The sequence below is a fragment of the Eptesicus fuscus genome, chromosome 20, assembly GCF_027574615.1.
Source record: "Eptesicus fuscus isolate TK198812 chromosome 20, DD_ASM_mEF_20220401, whole genome shotgun sequence".
NCBI lineage: Eukaryota > Metazoa > Chordata > Mammalia > Chiroptera > Vespertilionidae > Eptesicus > Eptesicus fuscus.
This window is the reverse complement of record NC_072492.1, coordinates 31741174-31762639: the sequence shown is the minus strand read 5'-3', so window position 1 is coordinate 31762639 and position 21466 is coordinate 31741174. Positions and strand designations below refer to the sequence as shown.

The 21466-nt window shown below is 37.3% G+C and overlaps 1 protein-coding gene across 1 annotated transcript in view; it reads right to left on the bottom strand.

Moving 5' to 3' along the window:
* The window catches only part of TLK2 (tousled like kinase 2), an 81649-nt gene that overhangs the window by 22778 nt on the left and 37405 nt on the right, over positions 1–21466 (bottom strand). The window contains exons 8-15 of the mRNA XM_008149451.3: positions 18071–18166; positions 16778–16870; positions 14091–14201; positions 12571–12707; positions 9002–9154; positions 5019–5085; positions 4100–4197; positions 2302–2383 (exon numbers count right to left, since the gene is read on the bottom strand). Of these exons, the coding sequence (XP_008147673.1) occupies positions 2302–2383; positions 4100–4197; positions 5019–5085; positions 9002–9154; positions 12571–12707; positions 14091–14201; positions 16778–16870; positions 18071–18166 (837 nt within the window). The remainder of the gene's footprint in view (positions 1–2301; positions 2384–4099; positions 4198–5018; positions 5086–9001; positions 9155–12570; positions 12708–14090; positions 14202–16777; positions 16871–18070; positions 18167–21466) is intronic.

The window sequence follows — 21466 nt, the reverse complement described above, 5'->3', positions numbered from 1 at the left end:
CTCTTGATTCCAACAATGTCTGAAATTAGTCACACCGAGCCACTTCTCCAGCACTGTCCAAATAAAGGGACACACTTTCCCCAGAGACCACCACTGTTGGCAAGTCCCACATCAGATAGGTAGTGCTCTATCATGGGAGTAACAGATGAGTTTTTGAGGATGTTGGGTGTAAATCACAATTTCATAAAATAGTATTTTTATACAATAGATGACTTCCCAATTCAAAAGGATTTATTGAGGAACTCCTTTAGAATGAATAGTCTTTTTTAGTTTTTAAATTTCAGATTAAAAATTTAGTACTTCAGTTCCAACATTGTTACCACCCATCTGCCAGTTTCCACAAATATATGAATGCATAAAAGCAATAGGGACAGAAACACTCTCCATGAATAGTGGCTATTGCTCTACAGATCTTTTAAAATGTAAGCTATCTCTAAGAAAGCATTGCATGCAAGAGATGGCTGCTTATGAAAAAAACTTCTAATTTACACTAAATATAAACCAGTATTTTTAAAATATGAACACTAGCCCAGCCGGTGTGGCTCAGTAGTTGAGCATCAACCTATGAACCAAGAGGTCACGGTTTGATTCTGGGTCAGGGTACATGCCCAGGTTGCAGACTCAATCCCCAGTGTGGGACTTGCAGGAGGCAGCCAATCAAGGATTCCCTCTCATCATTGATATTTCTCTCTCTCTCTCTCTCTTCCTTTCCATTCCTCTCCCTTCCTCTCTGAAATCAATAAAAAATATATTTAAAAATATATTTAAAAATCCATTCAAATAGAATACCTTATTTCACAGAAATGGAAACTTTTGAATTCTATTTTTCCTACAGTTTAAAGTCCACCTGCAAGCATGTACCATAGCTTTACAGTAGAGAACCATTTCAAGTCAAAAGCCATATTAAATACCACATAATTTGTAAAAGGCGAAAGATTTATGCGATCTGAAGAGAAACCAGAGTATTAATATACCACATAATTTGTAAGAACACTAAATGATACTACAAGTATCATTTTCTCCAACTATCACACCATATTTCTGAACCCAAGACACTGTGATCACCTGATTTAAGAAGAGCTTTTGGAGCGTGAAGAACAGCAAAAGAATAACTACATTAAATGTACACATCATTGTAAGAAGCATCTAGATTTTACAAATGTTAAAATGCTTTAAGAATACATAAGGAAAAAATAAGATAAAGAAAATACTAACGCCCTAACCGGTTTGACTCGGTGGCTAGAGCATCAGCCTGTGGACTGAAAGGTCCCAGGTTCGATTCCAGTCAAGGGCATGTACCTGGGCTGCGGGCACATCCCCAGTAGGAGGTGTGCAGGAGGCAGCTGATCGATGTTTCTCTCTCATCAATGTTTCTAACTCTCTATCCCTCTCCCTTCCTCTCTGTAAAAAAAAAATCAATAAAATATATTTTTTTTAAAAAAAAGAAAATACTAACGAGTACTGGGAAGCACCAACAACCAATTTTGATGATTTTAACAAAAGAAAGACTCCCAATTCTGGGTATATCACCAAAAGACCTCAAAGAGATATTTGCACATACATGTTCAAAACAACACTATTCATAACAGACAAGAGGGAGCAACCTAAATGTCTACTGACAGACAAATGGGTAAAGAACATTTGCTACATACACACAATGGAATGTTATGCAGCCCTAAAAAGGAGGAAATCTGGCACCTGCTTCAACATGGATGAACTTCGAGGATACTATGCTAAGTCTAATAAGCCAGCCACAAAAAGGAGGCCTTGGCTGGTGAATATATTAGAATCTGCAGCTATAAACTAGCTGATTTCCTCATTTAGTAAAAATCAGTTGGAGGCATAGGAGTCTGTACTTTGCTAGCCCAATGGAAGCACTCTAAGCCAGGACCCTCCTTCAAAATGCCAGTGCTACTAAAAACTCTGACTTAGAAGATGAGAACATCAAAAAGCAGTTTCTCAAGTAAGAATTATCTGTAACACATCTATTCAGTTAAAAAAATTTCATGAGAATAAAAATCACATAATTCCATTACCCAGATATTAGTGTTGCTTTTCCTTCCTGTTTAAAACATTTTTTAATTATTTATTTTTTGAAACTTGAAAACAGGATAAAATATTGTCTCTTGCTTAGTCACTAAAGTTTATTAAAAGCAGTTCTCCCAAAGATACAGGTTCTTAAAGTTTTAAATTTCAACCATTAGTTATCAACACATAATTATCACTATTCTAAATGTCCTCCAAGTTGGTACTAATCAGTGATTTAACCCTTAGTCTTTTTGCTCAGTTCCTCATACTTACCTTGTAAACTTCACTGAAACCTCCTCTACCCAAAAGATGTAACAACAAATATCTGTCATTTAACGTTGGATGATCTTTAAATCTGTGGAAACAGGGAATATATAACATACATAATTATTAAATTATAAAATTCAAAAATACAGCATGATTACAATGAAAAGCATTAGCTGTAGAGCCATGAGACATAGGTGCCAGTCTCCGCATAGCCACAATCAGACCTGTGACTTTTGTTGGCCTCCCCCTCTTTCTGCCCTGCTATAAAATGAGGGGGTTGGGGGGTGGACTACACTAGATGAGGGATTTTTAAACTGTGTTACTGAGTTCCTCCAAACCATTCAAGGGCCACATGCTCCCACCATTACGTAACTACATACATAAAACTCCCAGATATTTTACATGGGCTTAAAAACAGATTTGATTATAAAGTGAGTCACATGTTCTATGTGCATTCATCTTCTCTCAATAATGCAAAAAGTCTTCATGCTGTAACTGTTTTCCCCATAAAGGATACCAGCTTGTGCTGTTCACTAAAAAAGAAATAAGAGATTCTGGCAAAAATAACTTTAAAAATATTTCTACCTAGTTCTTGATCTTAAATAGCCCCACTAGTAATCCTGAAATTATTTTCATTTTAAGACAGCAGATTGCCTGTGGAGAGAAGTGACATTACTGTATGATAATGAACTTTGGAAACAGACAGGTCTAAGTTTAACTCTAGTTTGGGCCACTAGTTATGGGCCTCTGGTCAAGTTAACTGAATTTTTCTAAGCCTGTTTCCAGATCTATGTTTCGAAGATGACCTACCTTACCAGGTTACTGTGAAGATTAAAAGACAGAACACAAGGGCACTTAGCACTATGCCTGACAAAGAGAGAGTGCTCTATAATAGTTGTTGCTGGCACTTTACTGAAGGCCATGGCTCACACTGGCAAACAAAAATACACAAGTTATAGCTATGTCGAAAATTCATGTTTCAGAGTCCAAAATATGTGAGAAGGAACAGATTACAGATAGAAGCCATTTCCCACTTGCTATCTATTTTTCACAGTTTCAGTCTCTTAAATGACTTATAAACAAAGGTGAGCATTTACCTAAATTAATGTGCTGAACTTAACAGAGTCTTGCTTAAAATCTCAATGGTCAAATGGCTCTTAAAGGTCATTCAGAAACGGGGTGTCAATTCAGTAATATTTCCACAACTCCATTATGTCACCCATCCTTCCCTTTCGTAAGGCTCTGTAGGTAAATCTAAACAGGCAGTGTATCCTAACCATTTATACTACAAATCTATACTGTTTTAGTGACCTCTATAGGGAAACATACTACATGTATAGGTATATATTTAATATATAAATCTACTATTTTTATATATATTTAAACTAAAGCAAATCATTATTTTGTTCATAAAACTGTATTACATCCTACAATAGAATGAAATACAGCATGGAATCAATTTACCAAATTTATATTAATCAAAAACATCATTCTAGACCAGCAATTTTCAACTTTTTTCATCTCATGGCACACACAAAGTGATTACTAAAATTCTGCAGCACACCAAAAAATATATTTTACCAATGTGAAATAAAATAGGTATAATTTTGATTTATTCACACCAGTTATTGTGCTAGCAGTTACTTTTTTATTTGATAATCTAAGAGGTCAGTGCCCCTGATTAAACAGTCAGGTATTGCATGTTTTAAAAATTCTTGTGGCACACCAGTTGAAAATTGCTGTTCTAACCCATGTCAGAAAGTGCTCAGCAGTCTTCAAGCCAGTATACCCCCAAATTGCTTACTGTGAATTATCTTCATTATGTATCCTTTTTAGTTCCCTGATATGTAGATTTCTAACCCTTTCTAGCCTTTCCAGCTCTGCCTGGATCTCTGCTTCCTCCTAAAGTAAAAAGGAAAGAAGGAGTTCAGAACACAAGAAATGTTACCTTTCCAGAATCTCATTTCAAAAACAACAGCAGACAGCTCTCTCATGAAAAGCTAAAGCAAGATGTTTTGCATTAAAAAATATTTTTTAAAAGAACTAGACTTTTTGTCATAAAAACAAAGCCTATAACAAAATAATAAATAAAAATCAAACCATACAAAGGATTACAGTAGAAAAAGTAAGAGTCCTCTGCCCCTTGCTCCCTTCCCTCTAGACCACTCCTCAGATGTAACCACTGTTAAGTTTCTTATCTAAAGTTTTTAGGAACGTTTTGTGCATGTACATATAGATATGCAATCTTTTCTTCTTCTTCTTCTTTTTTTTTTAACAAAAACCAGGTCCTTTATTTGGTTCTGTTCTGCAAGTATGGATTATACTTGGTGCTTTAAGTTTTACTGATTTAACAAGATCTGAGAATCCAGTGGGGAAAAAACAAACACGTATCAATAGCAGTTTATTAAAATGCTTATTGACCATCATCACCATACGCAGCACCCACCAAAAATGTGTGAGCTGCTGAATTAAAAAGATGAGCAATCTACATCTAAGATGCTTCTGTGAACATCGCCAATAACAAATTCTGTGTAGGTGCCTTTGTGTTACAAGGTTGATACAAGACCTTCTCTTCTTAGCCAGTTTAGGCAAAAGAGCTGTTATGTGATTTAAAATATCATATGAGATTTCTGCAGGTACGTGAAACCAATACATTTGCCCAAATTACCAACTTATTTCCACACCAAATGTAAACTAAAAATTGCACTTCTCATTATATTTACCTTTTTAAGATGACCTAGTCGGAGTTTGAAGATTTCTTCTTGTTCATGGTATTCTGCTAATGTTAACCTGGAAAATAATGGTAGAAATTTCAATAAATTATTTGAAATCATAGTGCGTATATTTAAAGAGAAATGCCAAAGTATGCTATATAGTATATTTAGTCTGTTAAAACGACTAAAAGACAGTTATCTTGCAGTCAGTCCTTTGAAACGAGAAAACTTCTGTGATTTATCAAATGTGATGTGAAAGAAGGACTTCAAAGCCAGAAGTCTAAATTGTAAAAAATGAAAAAATAAATAACGTGCTATAATTTTACATTATTTATAACATTAGTTTTGTCCCAAACATTACTCAGATGAGAATCCTTTAGGAGAGGTAGCCAAAAATTATGTCTAAATTGTTTTAAAGGGCAAAATAATAAGCCAACAGATCTGCTTATTTTTGATAACTCTCAGACTTTGATACTATAATAACAAAGAGAAGAACGTCTAGAATCTGGAGTTTGAGGGCTAAGGTTCAAAGTGCAACTTGGGTCATGTGACCTTGGGCAAGCAACTTTAATCTCTTGAGTCTCAGTTTCCTAAAAATGCAGCAAGTAATAATACCTATTTAACAAGTGTTGTGACTATTAAATGAGAATGTGAAAAGAATGCATAATTTGTAAAATGCCATTTAAACAAAATTCTCAAAGGGCTGACTTGATGGGTAATCACTTGTTCGTTTCATGTTCCACCTACCCCATTCGCATGCTCATATCTCAAGAGTAAGCATGTAAGATACTCCTCCATCTTCACCCTCTTCACATTCTAGAAGCATACACATATAATTCAAAGTTTTAGATGTCCCTGTTCAGATATATTCTAAATAGCAGGAGAAAGAAGAAACAGCTATCCTATCAACCAGGAAGGGCTACAAAAAGAGCCTTTGAGGTCCGACTAAAAGAAAATAAAAGAGTAAAAAGAAGAAACACATCTAATAGAAGAATTATGCCTATCTCTTCATAATTGCAGAAATACTTATATCCATTACTTTATATCACACTAGCAAAAAAAGGAAGAGCCCTGGTCAGATGGCTAAAGTGGTTTGATTCCAGGTCAGGGCACACACCTAGTTTGTAGGTTTGATACTCAAGAGGCAACCAATTGAGATCTCATTCTCTCTGTTTCTCTCAAAAAAAAAAAATATCCGAGGTGAGGATTAAAAATAAAAAAGGGAGCCTGGCTGGTGTGCCTCAGTGGTTGAGCATAGACCTATGAACCAGGAAGTCATGGTTCGATTCTGGTCAGGGGTCATGCCTGGATTTCGGGCAGCCAATCAATGATTCTCTCTCATCGTTGATGTTTCTATCTCTCTCTCCCTCTTCTTTCCTCTCTCTGAAATCAATAAAAAACATTTTTAAAAAATAAAAATAAAATAAAAAGGGGAGAAATGAAAAATCATAGCTAAGAATGCTTTCTCTGCCTGAAATAGGTTTGATACCAGGAAAGGATAATGTGACTCACTCCAAGACTCCAGAAGACTGTTTTTGGCTTCTGGCCCAAGGAATGAGCCAAGTCTCTGATACTCTAATTAAAAACTGGACCGAATGCCTTCCAGCTTGGATTTTACACAGAACTCCAGATGGCAACTATTTATTGACATACTATTGACCTAGATTAAATTCTAATTATTGTTCTATGGAAAGGAAATAACCTATGCCGCCACCTTCTTCTTTTTCTTCTTCTTCTTTTTTTTTTTGCCTATGCCTTCTTTATACTCCTAACCCAGTGGTTGGCAAACTCATAAGTCAACAGAGCCAAATATCAACAGTACAACGATTGAAACTTCTTTTGAGAGCCAAATTTTTTAAACCTAAACTTCTTCTAACGCCACTTCTTCAAAATAGACTCACCCAGGCCGTGGTATTTTGTGGAAGAGCCACACTCAAGGGGCCAAAGAGCCGCATGTGGCTTGGGAGCCGCAGTTTGCCAACCACGGTCCTAACCCAATGGCTTTATGCACTAGAGTTAAATAATTTTCAAGTAATATTGGAGGAAGAGTCCCTTCACAAAGTAATAATATGAAAGAAGACAATCATCACATTAATGTGTACAATATTTGCCTGGAAAAATCTTTCAAGTTTGGGTTCCTACTTAGATTTTTTTAAAGGAAATATTTTTTAGTTTTAGTTTTAAAATATTCAGAGCTATAAGAGTGAAGATGTTTTCCAAGCTTATTCACTATGCATACTTTTATAACTATACTTAATGTAATAATTAACTTATCCATCTGTTCATTTTTCTTAAATAAACTGAACTGCTATGGCTGGGGCTGTATCCTTTACGTTTGTATCCCCAGTGTCCAGACCTGAGCTGAGTATATGATAAGCATTTAACAGACTTACTAAATGAATGTCCAAGAAAAGGCTCCCCAACACATCAAGTATGTCTGGGGTGAGGTTGCTGTTAAGCAATCTTTCTCACTCGATTGAAGATACATTTCTGGAATATCATGGACTTTTAACAATGGTGTAATATTATACTTGAGGGCGTTTATGGGTTAATATGTTTTTGTGAACTGATATGAAAATATAGGCAAAAGACATACCAATTAATAAATCATACAGTATTATTATATGCTATTTGTAGCTATCTTTAGACCTGAAGCTTATTTTCAATTAAAGAATCCCACAATGACGCTTTACAAAAATTCTTTTCCCCCTGAAAAACCAATGTAGCCACTATAAGTACACCAATTACAACAGCAATGACTGATTCTATAAAAAGTATATATTTTTTAAATTTCAAATCTCCAATTCAGAAACCAACTTTATGGCTACCATCAATTCTATAGATATTTATTGCCTACACTATTATCTGTAGAGCTTTGGTTTTCCTTTTTAATTTGATTGAAAGCCTCTTAACAACAGTTGATGACTTAAATGTAAGCATAAGAAATATTTTAAATAGGTAAGTAATATATAGAGTTTATTTCCCATGCAAATTCTAACTGTTTGGTAGTTCCTGTCTAGTTGGCAAACTACATACAGCCAGCGGGCCATTCAGGTCACAGTTTCTTTTTGTAAATCAAGTGTTATTGGAACACAGCCACACCCATTCATTTACGTATTATCTAGGGCTGCTTTCAGGCTACTCTGTTGAGTATTTGCAACAGAAAATCTCTAGCTTACAAAGCCTAAAATATTTACTGTCTGGCCCATTAAAGAAAAAGTTTATCAACTCCTGTCCCAGAGGAAGATTCTCTTAGTGTTTAAGAATTCAATGATCAAAGAGGGAACTCTGACATGAGATGGGGGTGGAAAAGAAAGATATCTGTGCTCAGGATATTCTACCCCTCCTATGTACTAATTGTTGATTTGCAGTGAAAAAAAAGATGCAATTTAAGATACTGGTGTTTTCCTTAGGTACCCCAGAACAAGAAAATATTGGTGATATCAAGATTTGGCTTATTGGGAAAATGTTCTTTTCCTAAAATAATACCTATTTTTTCTGAGTTTATTCCTAAGTTTGTGGCTGTTAACAAGTGCTCTTTAAACACAAAACAAAACCTCCCCAAAAAACCAAGTGCTCTTTAGACAGTAAAGATCAGTTTTCAGTTGTGCATTCTTCAGTCTGAAATAGTAGCCAGGTAACCCCCATAAGATGATACCAACATACCATAACCTAGAGCCAACGACACATAAACTACTATATCATTTGAATACCACAACATCACATTTGTTAAAACACATTTGTTATAACAGTGGCCAAAGATCATGATGTCAAGTTAAGTGACATTATTTTTCTCTCTCATTCAAAACTTCCTAAATAAGATCAAGCTAAAAAAATTAGTTACCTTTATATGACTTGAGCAAATCCATTAATGTAGCTAAAAACAAAGCTTAAGGTCTAGAAATCTCCATAATTTATCATGTTTTTCCAGTGGCATTCAATAGTTTTGTGTTTTAGAGAGAGAGTGGTATCTCATATCAATAAGAACATACGTTTCATTTTCAGCTCCGTTGGTCTTGCTTTTCCGCTGTTTCTGCTCATTGGTTGCTGGAGGGGCCTGTCCCATGGCAGGAGGTTTCCGCTTTGCTAACATTTTCCGCTGTCTTTCAATTTCTTCCCTCTGTGAATTTATCCTTTCCTGCTGCCTAGAGATATAAAAGATAAAGAAGATCAAAAAATTTAGCATGGTTATAGAATACAACAAATATCTTTATTACCTGCATATTTAATAGACTTCAGAAAATAAGCCCCTTTAAATCAAGTAGAGATTTGATTTTAACTTCAGTTTGAATGAGCCAAATAATTGATAGTAGAAAGATTTATTGCCGAAACCGGTCTGGCTCAGTGGATAGAGCGTCGGCCTGCGGACTCAAGGGTCCCAGGTTCGATTCCGGTCAAGGGCATGTACCTTGGTTGCGGGCACATCCCCAGTGGGGGGTGTGCAAGAGGCAGCTGATCGATGTTTCTCTCTCATCGATGTTTCTAACTCTCTATCCCTATCTCTTCCTATCTGTAAAAAATCTATAAAATATGTTAAAAAAAAAAAAAAGAAAGATTTATTTAGAATGAGTCTGCTTTAAGACACTAGTTATGATTATTTTCAGAGTAGAAAAGTGGGCAGGAAGGAAAATTATCAAATTTCTACTCTGACCTCATTTTCTGACTAAAAAGAAAGAATTTTCTGATGCCTTTTTAAAAGTTAAGAAAACAGCTCTAAGTCATTCCCACTCACTGATACAGTAAAACCTATACTAAGTTTTTAAAAACAAGTACCTTCAGAAAAAGCACAATGAAGCCTTGTAACTAATAAAAACTCCCTAAGAAATGGTATATTAAATGAATAAAAAAACATATAAAAAGACTCCAGACATCTAAATAACATCATTAGACTATTTCCTAATAAGATGTCTAATTTTTCTAAACATGTTTACAAATTAGGAGTCAATAAAAATACCAATATAAGAAAATCACTTTCTCTTATATATCCCTCCACCTAACAAATATTAAGGTTTATAATCTTGGTATGTAAAAATATACCAAGATTTGGGATTAACCATTTATTTAACAGACTAAACTCTTTAAATTACCTGTCATAGTTGACAGTCAAATGCTAGATACGATTTCCCCATCTTTTTTTTATCCAACCTTAATTTTTATAGAATTACATAATCTATTTTTTAACCTGTTCTCAAATGAAATCTCTTCTACCCTCTTCCCTGAACACAGCAGTTGTCAGTCCCTATACAACTTTTCCAGATTCAGTTTATCTTTCTTGGAAGAATGGCAACCAGGAAAAAAAAAAAAAAAAAGACTATATACTCCAGGGAGGGCAATACTTTAAACAGGGTTAACCTAATCTGAGCACTGCAAGTAACTAACCATCTGATAATACAATTCCTTTGCTGGATCACTGATTAGATATCAATTTAACAGCAGAATTGACCATTTTAATTAAAGAGTTTTATGCTTGTCTGAAAAAAAAATTTTTTAACTATCACTGGAGATATGCTTCCCCCTCCAAAATATATGTATAAAATAATTTGTGACTTAAAAAATATCTGGATTAAGACACAGAATCTTTAGGTAAAATCACAATCTTCCTTCTGACTCAATGAATAAATAATTTACCTTCTCTGAACATGAGTTTCCTAATTAAAAAAATTGGTAAAAAAAAAATATCTTTAGCTCATTTCTACCCTTTCAGGGGCCATGAGTACAAGGTACTCTGAAGTCTCTGGAGATAACCAGACAATATCTAAATTAAACTATCAACTATAGTGGGAGAATCATTCAACCTCCACAGATTACCAGCCCCACAGTCAATATATATATAAACCATAAACAAAGGGTAGTATAGTGATGCCAAAACATCTTTGGGGCATCTTAAACTGTACAATATAAGAATAAAAGAGCTTGCCTTGACATGAAAATTGATGTAGCAGAGATCAATGTTATATATAATAAGGATTCCTACATTAATTCCTGATGTTCTTAAAAATACTCTCCTATTTATACTTACAAATAAAAGTTATCTAAAGATAGTTTATCAGTGACACTCATTATGGTTTGAGAGTATAAAGTCTGGATTATGTCAATAAATTTTTTTGAACAAGAACCATGTCTTATCAACCCTTCTACTACCAGCACATATGACAGTGCCTTTATACAGTTGAGCCTTAAATATTTCTTGCATGCCATCAATTTTAGAATGTTGGATCTTCATTACCCATGGAAAGAGTATTTTCCACCATCTTTTACAAAAGTACTAATGACCTAATCCATCTCACTCAAATCTAAATAACCCTATTTCAAAAGCCATTGCCCGTGAAAGAAAACAAGACAATCGGTCTTTGGCACCATTACGGGTAGAACTGTGTCATCTAAAATATATGTGAAAGTCCTCACGCCCAGTACCACAGATTATGACCTTTGTAAATAGAGTCATTGAAGATGCATTTAGTTAAAATGAGGTCATACTGGAGTAGGGTGGGCCCTAATTCCAATATGACTGCTGTTTTTACAAGAAGAAAAGAGAAGACACAGAGACACATGGGGGAACATAATGTGAAATGGAGACCTAGATCGAAGTAGCTATGTTGCCACAAGCCACAGAACACAAAAGAAGGATCCTTGCTAGAGGCTTCAGAGGGTAGAAGAGATTTCATTTGAGAATTGGTAAAAAAAAAAAACACACAACCAACAGATTCTGTCATTCTACAAAAAAGAAATTTGGCCTCCTGAACTCTGAGAGAATAAATTTGTTTTGAACCACCCAGTTTGTGGTATTTTGTTACAGTAGCCAAAGAAAAGAATACAGGCAACGTCAACAACAAAACTGTTATTTCAGACCACAACCATATTATATATAACAAGCAGGAGGCAGTAAAGAATAATGAACGTTCACCAAAAAATGTTTAAGCAGTGCTCTACAGATAGCACCTAAATATACCAGATGCAAATTTTTAAAAATTCCCAGGATTTCTTATGTTCTACTAGAGGCCCAATGCACAAAATTCGTGCAAGAGTAGGCCTTCCTTCCCCCAGCTGCCAGCACCAGCTTCCCTCTGGCACCTGGGACCTGGGCTTCCCTCCCGCCGCCGCCAGCAGGCACCCAGGACCCGGGCTTCCCTCGCAGCCCCCTGCTTTGTCCGGAAGGTCATCCAGAAGGACGTCCAGTCTAATTAGCATATTACGCTTTTATTATTATAGATATCTACTGGGAACTGTGAAATGCACTACCCAAGGGAGAAACTACAAAATGCCAAAGAAGGATCCTCCCTAGAGACTTCAGAGGGAGCATGCTCCTGGCAACACCTTGATTTCAAATTTCTGGCAATTTTAATTTTTTTAACCTTTAATGTAAAACTTGTTTTAATTCCTTTGATTACTTGTTTAATTTTCTCAGGATTTTCCCTACATTTTTTAACACGTGATGGCTGAAACTGACGGAAAGGATGACTATCACTAACTACTAGAATTATTAATGACTACAATTACAGAAAACTTAAAAAATACAAACCAAGTTGTCAATTCTCAGTTTAATCATCACAAATTAACTTACTTGATAAGGTTCTGGAAAGCATAACCATCTGTCCATTGCTCAGTAAAAGAGGCCCCGTGTCGGACAGTGGTAAAGTGGCCCAATCTCAGGCGGTCTTGCATGCTCTTATCTCTACATGCCATCTTCTCTTGTTTTGACTTAGAAGAAAAGAACAAATAGAAAATAATTTCATTTTCCTATGAGAATTCATTATGTTTATTTTTTGTACTATACTGTGCAAAGTCTAGTACAACTGGCTGAATCTACATTGACCTTAGGAAGTAACCTAAAACTTTAAATAAATTCTCTGTATTAACATCTACCTTGTCATAAAAATGGAAAAAAAGTGGTTTCCTTATTATAAAATTAATAAATTAAAAGATGAAGCAGTCCTGGCTGGTTTTGCTCAGTGATTAGAGCATCGGCTCACAGACCAAAGGGTCTCGGGTTCGATTCCCAAAGTCATGTATCACTATTACAGGTTTCCCCAACCCTGGTAGGGGGGCGTGTGGGAGGCAACCAATCCATTTTTCTCTCTCTCCCCCCCTCCTCCCTCCCTCTCACTCTCTCTAGAAATCAATGGAAAAAATATCCTCAGGTAAGGATTAAAAATAAAAAAGTAATTAAAAAATAAAAGATGAAGCAAAATTTCCCAGTATCTTTGACATCAGCATAATCACTTCACTTTTATCACTGTTCCCTGTCATTTTAACAACATTCCAAAGATTTTTAAGCACAAGTAACCAGGCTGCCTCAAACCTCTACCTTGTAATAATTTCATTAGTAAGTTCTGCCATCTTAAAGCTTTCGATGTAAGATAAATAAGTACTGGGAATATAATAATAAAAAAAACTTTTAAAAATAAGTTACTAATAACTATTAAAAGCAAGTTGCAACTAATCAACTACGAAGGACAGAGCCAATTAATCACATACAAGGATATACCAACATAATTATTTTACAGCACAAAGTACTTAATTATAACATTATTATATATTTACATTACTCCAAATACCATCTCTGAAATGGAAATGTAACTATTGTTAAATGTTTGTAATAGAATCCACACTTCAACAGATAGATAAAATAAGAAGTAAGGCCCAATGGGTAGCTCAACTATATGCCAAGGTTGTGGGTAAATCTCTCTCTCTCTCTCTCTCTCTCTCTCTCTCTCTCTCTCTCTTCCCCCTTTATCCCTCCCCCTCTCTCTAATCAATAAATTAAAATTTAAATAAATAAAAGAATTTAGGGAACCAACACCTCAAATAAACTCAACTAGGACAAGCTGTTTCTGTCCAATCAACATCACACTCAAAGCAATGCAAAACCAAAAAGCAGAAAGAATGTCCCAAATTATCACTCTGGATGCTTGGTTCAAGTATCCAAGCAAGAAAGAATTCTAATTATCAAACAATAAGTCTTTTCCTAAAAAGCTCTAGTTTGAAATATTTTCATCCCAGGTAAGGAGTAAGAAGCCACAATAATGACACACACTGAGCACCTTGGGATACGTAGAATCCTGGCCGCCTTTCACCACTCACCTTTTCTATAAGGAGTTTCTTGCTCATTGTCACACATCGATTTAATCGTTCTTTGTATTTCTCTAGCATCTTTTGCTGTTCATCAATCTGCCGTCTCAAATCACAGTTGGCCTTCAATGGAACACAACATTTTAATTACCTCCAAGGAAGATAAATACAAAAAAAGTTTCTAGGGATGTCAGAGTTGTTAAATCAAAAGCAAAATTAAGGATCGAAGAAGTCTTAAAAAATGTTAAATTCTTTATTCTCTCTTAATAAATTTATCGTCTATTTATTAAAGATGAATTCTGTTACTAAAAGTGAGCTTGTTTTTCTACTGATCATATTTTACTCCTCCCAAAAGCCAGTTACAGCTAGCTAAATCTAGTACATCACATATGCCTCAATTATCACAAAACGAAAGGGAAAAAACCCTATGAAATATGACATGCTTTAAATACATAAAAAGCATGATTAGGCACTTTACAGCACTTACAGATTAAATACTTATAAAGGGTGATTCAACATTTACAAAAAAAATTACAGAATAAAAAACACACATATAGTTCTTTAAGTTCAATTGTTCTTTGTTTTTTAATTCTTGTTTCCAAAGAAAAGGAGACATGAATGTACACAGTGTTTCTTACCAGAAAAACCAGGCACACCCATGCCCACATAAGATAGAACTAACTAGCTGAATACAAGGTCCTGGTTCAAGAACGCCAGAATGTAAATACACAGTTAATTTAGCTGTGGCCAGAAGGATGGGGTAAATACTTTGAAAAATCCAAGCCTCCTTCAATAACAGAGAAGGAAAGAACCACTAACCCAAGATCAATTTTGAATTGAAACTCCTGAATTTATTCTGGTGTTAAAGAAAAGATCTCCACTCTTTTGGTAAATAAATGCTACTTTATAATAACTTGCTGGAATTATGAAAAAAAATCTGATATTTCCCAATCAAATGAAATAAGTGCTTCTGAAACATTAAAAAGCACACATGGAAGATATTAGAGAACACTCAATTTTTAAGACTTTTCAGGCTTCATTTTAAAGTGACCAGAATACAAAAAAGCTCCCATCTCCAAATGTCCGCTGTCCCCATAAGTATAATTTCTTCCCATTAGTTCTTCTATGAGTTCTATGGACCACATTATCAAAAGCAAAGTGCAAGGCAGCAGACCCCTACTCAGCTGTGTCATGGGAGCCCTAGTGGTTCTTCTATAGAACCTTCAGGGCCTCGTGGAGCCAGTTTGAAAACCACCACATTAGTATAAATAAGGATCAAACCTACCCCTTTCTAAATCACTAGAGAAGAGAAAAATATTAGTCAATTTTATTTATAAATCAGCAATATTTATGTATATATGCATTTATATAAGTACTACAAATGGCTCAAAATTACTAAAGGAAATGTATCAAATGTTTTATCTAGAATGCCACATTTTTCAGCATTCTCTAAATTTTTTTTAAAAAGAGGAGGTATTACTTTTATAACAACAATAAAAAGGTTAAAAATTTTTTTTAAGAATGGGTCTGTCAATATACCAAATTGCATACTAAAAATACGTATTTAAAATATCCTGGTATATTTTCTAGTGGTATCTTTTAAATTCCAGATTAGCTATTTTTGAAATTTTTCTTGTAAAAAATTTTACAAAAAACTTTAGATGAATAGATTATAAAAAATACAAAATAAAAAAAACCCAGGCTGCCCTGGCCGGCTTGGCTCAATGCATAGAGTGTCAGCCTGCGGACCCAAGGGACCCAGGTTCGATTCCAGCCGAGGGCACATGCCTGGGTTGCGTTCTTGATCCCCAGTGGGGGGTGTGCAGGAGGCAGCCCATCAATGATTCTCTCTCATCATTAATGTTTCTATCGTTCTCTCCTTCTCCCTTCCTCTCTGAAATCAATAAAGAAATATATTTTAAACAAACAAACAATAAACAAAAAAAACCCAGGCTGTGAAATAGTTTTAAAATTCAAGAATACTAAGGCCCTGGCTGGCTTGCTTTATTGGTTAGAGCATTGATTCCATATACTAAAGTTGCAGGTTTTATCCCCAGTCAGGACACATATAAGAATCAACCCACCAATGCATAAATAAGTGGGACAACAAATTGATGCACCTCCTTTCCCCCTTCCTCCTTCCTCCTTCCTCCATAAAATCCTATATAATAAAAGACTAATATGCAAATCGACCAAACGGCAGAACAACCAGTCTCTATGACACACACTGACCACCAGGGGGCAGACGCTCAACACAGGAGCTGCCCCCTGGTGGTCAGTGAGCTCCCACAGGGGGAGCCCCGCTCAGCCAGAGCCGGGCTCATGGCTGGCGAGCAGGCCTAAGCCATCAGTTGCACATCCTCCGAGGGCTCCCAGACTGCGAAAGGGCACAGGCTGGGCTGAGGGACAACCCCCCTGCCAGTGCACAAATGTCGTGCACCGGGCCTCTAGTAACAATAAAAGAATATTAAAATTCTACAATATAAGATTCCCAACTTAAAGGCATTTATAGTGCTTAGAATGTAGGTTTGATCCTGCTTGCTACTCAGATTCCCTTGAATTAAAGGAAAATATCCATATGTTTATTATTTAACTTTGTTCTTTGGCTATAGTAATTATCTCTATGATATGCACATATGCCAAATACACATAACATCAATCAGTGCTTATAAAATCTCTTACCACATTTTAATACTTACTCTTAACAAATCATCTATTCTTCCCTCCTTCTTCTCTAAGTCAGAATTCTTACTGTTTTCTAGTGCAGATATTTTTTCTATTGTGAGGTCAGACTATAGAGACAAAACAAAATTTAGAATTAGTCTCAAAATATTGCGTGCCATCACTCATTTTCTCATTGCTTTTCTGGGGCAAAAAGGCACTTGCTAACACAAATAGCCAAGAATCACATGGCTCAAGAAATTGAATCTCCTTTCCTCATCCCATTCTTTAAGTTTTATATTCTGCTATACCTGCACCTCAAAAACATATTAATACTGGAATTAAATATATGAATTCTCAATATCTCTGTGCATCGAACAACAGAGAAACATACTACTTTAGAAATGAAAGTGAGAGAAGACATGACCCAAGCACGCCACCTAGTGGAAATAATGAACAATTAGTGGAAATAATGAACAATTAGAAGAGATCAAAGTTATCGGAATATTCAACCATCTTTCAATTGCCCAAAGGCTGGTAATTCAAATAAAATTAAAATCTGCTCCTGAAGGTTGTATAGCTCAAGACTTAAGAAATGCTCCTAGATTGTCAAGCGTCCTGCCCTGACCTGAAGGCAGCACAGTGCCAAGAAAATCTGGTATATTATTTGGCTAGCTCAATATTACAAAGTAGAGGATATGTATCCACTATCCTTTGCAAATAATATCTTTGATGGTTCACAACATTCTAACTAACTTACAATGTTTCTGAAGACTGTTTAAGGAGAAAAGTATGTTGGTGTGCCACATGTTAAAGAAGTTTATCTAGGTCTTGCCAAATGAATAGGTACAAGGAATAAATTAACTCCTTTCATAAAGTAGTAAATTAACATTCATTGATGACTACTGTGAGCACTGTCCTAATAAGCATTTTGTATATATTGTTTGAGATAATTAGAATCAACCACATTATACAGATGATTTATACTAAAGAAAATTGAGGCCTAAAATTATAGTGTAAGGTGTAAAGACAGAATTTGAACTCAGGCCTAAAGGTCTCCAAATGAGTGCTCTGTTCTCAACAGCTTGCTATAATATAAGTGCTTCTGCTGCAACATACCAGAAAGGAAAAGAAACACCTCAAAAAGTTAAAGCACCTTCCAAAAGACTTTAAGTACTCATAATGTAAGTTCTAAATAGAATAATAAACATAATGAGGTAAAGTCAGAGAATTAAAGGGAAGACAAAGAGAGGACTCATAGACTTTATATGTGGTTAGCATTTATTCCTAAGCAGATCTTTTTATCCTCTGTTTACCAATCGCCAACCTACCTGGGTCTGTCTATGCTGGATGGAAATCTGTTTCTGGGAGCTGCAGGAATGCTCTGTGTTACCAGATCCTGTAGAAGAGGGACTGTTTTGCTGAGCCTGTAATAAAGGTATATCACCAATCACAAGACAGTTTTGTATTTTCCTCCACAAACATTTGTATGAATGCAAATGATTAACTCTATATAAAATGAACTCTGATGAAAGGCAGAAGTCAGGGCCATGTAGCCAAGAAGAAAGTAAAACAATTCAAATGAGAAGCAAGAGCCAGACATGGTGGCTTGGACCATGTTCCTAGAAATAGTTTAAAATATCAAATGCTGCCCTAGCTAGTTTGGCTCAGTGGATAGAGCGTCAGTCTGTGGAATGAAGGGTCCAGGTTCGATTCCAGTCAAGGGCACATGCCCAGGTTGAGAGCTCAATCCCCAGTAGGGGGCGTGAAGGAGGCGACCGATCAATGATTCACTCTCATCATTGATATTTCTCTCTCCCCTTTTCCTTTCCTCTCTGAAATCAATAAGATATATATTTTTTAAAATCAAATGCTTATAAAAGAATTTTTTTTAAAGTGTAAATTAAAGTTATTCCTGTTATAACAGGCCCCTTTCACTTGTATTTCAATATGATTTTGTCAGAAAAGGCTGGTGAATGAAGCAAGGGGATGCTAGTGACTCCAGGCAGAAAGGACTGTGAACTACTATTCAGAATACAGTAGTACCCCTTATCCACAGTTTCAGTTACCTGTGGTCAACCATGGTCTGAAAATATTAAATGGAAATTTCAGAAATAAACAATTCATAAGTTTGAAATTGCACACTGTTCTGAGTGATGTGATGAAATCGTGTGCTGTCCCGCTCAGGACATGAATCATCCCTTTGTCCAGTGTATCCATACTGTATGCACTACGAACCGTTAGTCACTCAGTAGCCATCTGACTGTCAAAGTATTATAGTGCTTGTATTCAAGTAACCCTTATCCTACCTAATAAAAGAGTAATATGCAAATTGACCCTAACTCTGCTACGCCCACAAGCCAATCAGGAGTAAATATGCAAATAAACCTAAACAAGATGGCTACAGCCACAGAGAGCGGGAGGGAGGCTTGGGTTTCCCCGGCAACAGGGAAGCCAAGCTTTCTGCCTGCCCTTACTGGCCTAAGCCTCCACTCAAGGCTACAAAGTTTCAATTATAGAAGGTAACAAATCCAAACAGAAATGGCGGCAGCTACGGAGCTGGAAAGAGCAGGAGGCAAGGGTTTCCCCCGGCAACGGAGGAAGCAAAGCTTTCTGCACACCCTGGCTGGCCCAGGCCTCCGCTTAAGGCTACAAAGTTTCAATTATAGAAGGTACACAAACCCCCCCAAAAAAACGGCTGTCGGCCATGGAGCGAGCAGGAGGCTTGGCTCTGCTCCAGGCTACAAAGTTTCAATTGTAGAAGGTAAATTCCAGATACCAGGGCCTCCTCTTGGGTCGCCAGGGGGCGTGGCTGGCCTGCAAACCACCACAGGCCCCTCGCTCAGGCCGCCCCACGCCCCAAGGGAACCCCCACCCTGATCCGGGACACCCTTCAGGGCAAACCAGCTGGCCCCCACCCATGCACCAGGCCTCTATCCTATCTAATAAAAGAGTAATATGCAGATTGACCATCACTCCAACACACAATATGGCTGCCCCCATGTGGTCAAAGATCCTGCCCCCATGTGGACACAAGATGGCCACCACAAGATGGCCAGCAGGGGAGGGCAGTTGGGAGGCACCAGGCTTGCAAGGGAGGGCAGTTGGGAGGCGATCAACCCTGCAGGGGAGGGCAGTTAGGGGTGACCAGGCTGGCAGAGGAGGGAAGCTGGGGGCAAACAGGCTGGCAGGGGAGCAGTTAGACATCAATCAGGCTGGCAGCAGAGTGGTTAGGGGGTGATCAGGCTGGCAGGCAGAAGCGGTTAGGGGCAATCAGGAAGGCAGGCAGGCGAGCAGTTGGGAGCCAGCAGTCCTGGATTGTGAGAGGGATTCCGACTACCCGTTTAGGCCCGATCCCTTGAGGGGTCCCAGATTGCAGAGGGTGCAGGCTGGGCTGAGGGACACCCCCCCCAACCCCCCTGTGCACGAATTTCATGCACCGGGCCTCTAGTCTTACTTAATAATGGCCTAAAAGAGCACAAACAGTGACACTCGTGATTCAGATATGCCAACAAGGGTTTCCTTTAAGTGAAAAGGTAGGTATGTATAGGTACTACTGATACTATCTGTAGTTTCAGGTATCTACTGGGGGTCCTGGAACAGATAAGGGGAGACTACTGTAGTCTCCTAAATCCACAAACATTATCCATAAACACACACTGGCCCAAAATCCAAGTTAATTTCTAATAATATTATTTGCTGATAGTGACTTTTTAAAAATATATATCTTTATTTCAGAGAGGAAGGGAGAAGGAGAGAGAGACAGAACCATCAATGATGAGAAAGAATCATTGATCAGCTGCCTCCTGCATGCCCCACACTGGGGATCAAGCCTGCAACCTGGACATGTGCCCTGACTGGGAATTGACCATGACCTCCTGGTTCATAGGTCAATGCTCAACCACTCGGCCATGCCAGCCGGAATGACTGTGACTTTTATACACAATTTACAGGGCATTTCTAAAGTATTTTATTTTCATTTTTAAAATATTTTTATTGATTTCAGAGAGGAAGGGAGGAGGGAGAGGGAGAGAGAGAGAGAGAGAGAGAGACATCAATAATGAGAGTGAATCATTGATTGGCTGCCTCCTGCACACCCCCCACTGGGCATTGAGCCCACAACCTGGACATGTGCCCTTGACCGAAATCAAACCCGGGACCCTTCAGTCTGCAGAATGACACTCTATCCACTGAACAAAACCAGCTAGGGCTTCTAAGGCATTTTTAACCTTTTGCACTCGGATGTCGAGTGTGACTCGACACGGTTAGCATCGGTAGCAGCTCGATGAAAAAAGCAAGCGAGTGCAAAGGGTTAAATTTAGAAGGCTAATTTAGGATTAAATATTATTCAACTATTCAGGAATATACAATCATTATCGTCCCAAAATTCCTTTTATAAAGAAAATGGCACCTAACAACACAGTACAACTCGTCACAGACATAATTAGAAATACTGGATATTGTGAGGATTAGGTAATGTAGTATTTTCCACATGTGAATTTTTCTGATACTTTATTTACTAGGGGCCCAGCGGGCGAAATCATGTGAGACCCAGGACCCAGAATCCCATGACTCGGCAGGACCCAGAAAGAGTCCCGTGGTCGCTGCCGCCGCGCCGCCGCCACGAGAGGCGGGACCCAGAAACCCACCCACGCCTCCAGTCAAGTCCTCACCCATCCACGTGCGCCTCGCTGTGCATGCAGCCCCGCCCACCCCGTACACACAGC